At 46.8% G+C, this 2,500-nt stretch overlaps 1 protein-coding gene across 1 annotated transcript in view; it reads right to left on the bottom strand.

Moving 5' to 3' along the window:
* The window catches only part of LOC105904120 (protein kinase C epsilon type-like), a 22,075-nt gene that overhangs the window by 3,798 nt on the left and 15,777 nt on the right, over positions 1-2,500 (bottom strand). Inside the window, exons 8-10 of the mRNA XM_031582624.2 lie at positions 2,350-2,446; positions 1,964-2,163; positions 1,292-1,465 (exon numbers count right to left, since the gene is read on the bottom strand). Coding sequence (XP_031438484.1) covers positions 1,292-1,465; positions 1,964-2,163; positions 2,350-2,446 — 471 coding nt within the window. The remainder of the gene's footprint in view (positions 1-1,291; positions 1,466-1,963; positions 2,164-2,349; positions 2,447-2,500) is intronic.

The following is a 2,500-nucleotide window of genomic DNA, read 5'->3' as shown; positions in this document are numbered from 1 at the left end:
TATGCATAATTTAGCTGTGGCAGTTAATATGCACAGCAACTTAAGTTTTTTAGCTGTCTCATGCTGCCTCGTCTGTCTCGTTGTTTTTGTGACAATGACAATAAAGTACTTTGAACTTGTTTGAACTTGTATGTATATATTTTTATATATATATATATATATATATATATATATGCATATGTAATAAGGTTTGAGCCAGGAGCTGAATAAGGTTTGAGCCAGGAGCTGAGGACCTGCTGCGCTGTCTGTTTATGTGGGTCGTACATGAGTGTATTTGCTGACACAAATATTTGGAGGCCAGCATCAGCTTCCTTCTCCTTCTTCATTTCAACATATGTGCATACCCTAAAATATGGTCAGAGATGTCAGAAACTCAACTGTCGTTATAAATCAGGCAGTTTGAGGACTTCAGCCTCAAATATTGAATGAACTCATAAAACAATTGCTATTACACTAGTGCACAAACAATGATTAGCCTTTTCAGCACAGTGGCGGTGTAGCCTTCAGAAACAGACATGGACGTGTAGATCCTACAAGGAGAGCCCTGCATGAAATTACACACACACACACACACAAACATGCCCCCTGCGCTGTATATATAGTAAACTGTCGCTCTAACACAGCAGCGTGATAGACAAGCATGATAGTGCTCAGTGTCAGTGATGAAGTGGAAAGTCCTGCTACGCTTGGAAAGAATCATTTGTCTTCTCCTGATTCACCGTGTGTTCCATGTGGGGAGGACCCCTTCATGTTCAACACATTCCTCCCACGTGCTATTCCGTCTGCCCCTAGCTGTCTTAACATCAACAAGAATGAACAGAGCAGAACAGCCTTGGTTTTCTTCAATTTCTGTCATTTACACATTGCTCTGTGAATATGAGACGTAGGTCGTCAGTTAGAAAGTACATTTTTGTTTGTAAGCACAAGCTGCATTTTACAAGGATTTCCCCTGAGTGTGGGCTCAGCCAGTAAGAGTGCACCCCCTGCTGGGCAAAATGAGGGCAAAACATGAAACCTCATCCCCTGTGCTGTACATTTATTGACAATATAAGACATACAAAGCATACACACATGCAATGTTTTGTAACGATATCCTTATTATACACCATTTATAGTCATTGAGAGCCACTAAACCCGGAGTCAAATTCCTTGTATGTGTAAACTTACCTGGCCAACAAACACGATTCTGATTCTGATTCTGATGTATTACACACTGTAATTGAAACTGATCAGGTTCATAACCTGGCATGGTCTTCTGATTATAGTGGCAGAGGGATGCAGCCCATCTCACCTTGGTCTGGAAGCAGCAGAAGAGCTGGGTCAGGTAGGGGTGCTTCCTGGCCAGAGCGAGGATGCGCTTCTCGGTCAGGGTGCAGTCCACGTCGTCGTCCTGCAGGATCACGTCCTTCTTCAGGACCTTCACCGCGTAAACCTCATCCGTACCCTTGAGCTCGGCCAGCATCACCTGCGGGGGGGGGGGGGAACAGTCAGCTGAGAGGGAGCAGAGGGAAGCGTTTGGGCCAAGGCAGGGCTAGTAGATCTGGAACAGAATAATGCTTGAGAAAAAACACACAGGAGTTGGTGTAGAGTGGAGTTAGTTAGGGTAAGGCCTGTGACTACGAACAGGAAGCTTTTAATTGTGAGGATTACAGATGAGTCGGATTAAGAGCGCCTACGGCCTTATTCTTGAGTGATTCTCTAAGAGCATTACTGAGCAAAGAAAACCAGTAAATGGGTACAGCAGAAGGGCAGAAGAAAGGGCACTCTTGGCACACTGATGTCAAACTTGGCACAATGATGTGTTGGCACAGCGACGCCAGCCTGACAAATCAGCCAGGCATTCATCTACAGAGCAGTCAGCCAAGAATGGGACTGGACGCTTGACCAGGGCTAAAACACCCTTACAGCAGACCAATCAACCAGCAGTGCAAGCCAGCGGACCAATCAGAGGCCTGCCACTCACCTTGCCAAAGCTGCCCTTTCCCAGGACCTTGATGAAGCTGAAGTCCATCAGGCTCCTCCTCTTGCTCTGCACGGACCGGACGTCGCCGTTCTGCCGGGTCTCGGAGCTACTGCCTGACGAGACGGAGGAAGAGGACTGCTGCTCCGGACCACGCTGGCTAAACGACAAGGTCTTATGGATGCTCACCAGGTCTGCAAATTCTGAGAGAGAGGAAAAAGAGAGAGAACTATGCTTAGTGTGTGTGTGTGTGTGTGTGTGTGTGTGTGTGTGTGTGAGTGGGTGAGTGAGGGAGTGAGGGAGTGAGAGAGAGAGAGAGAGTGAGAGAAGGGGAGAAAAAGTAAGTGTGTGTGTGTGTGTGTCTGCATATGTGTGTGTGTGTGTCATACCCAGGTCAGAGGGAGAGATGGGTGCTGACTGGCAGCGTTCTAGATCAGGCTGTGGGATTTCTGTTGCAGGTTGGTGAGAATCTTGGCCCAAGTTCAGCTGAAAATCACAGAGGAAAATCTGAGCTGCTGATTGACCATCATCACCATCAGG

Source organism: Clupea harengus, chromosome 16 (assembly GCF_900700415.2).
Source record: "Clupea harengus chromosome 16, Ch_v2.0.2, whole genome shotgun sequence".
In the NCBI taxonomy this organism is placed as follows: Eukaryota; Metazoa; Chordata; class Actinopteri; order Clupeiformes; family Clupeidae; genus Clupea; species Clupea harengus.
This window is presented reverse-complemented; position numbering and strand designations above follow the sequence as displayed.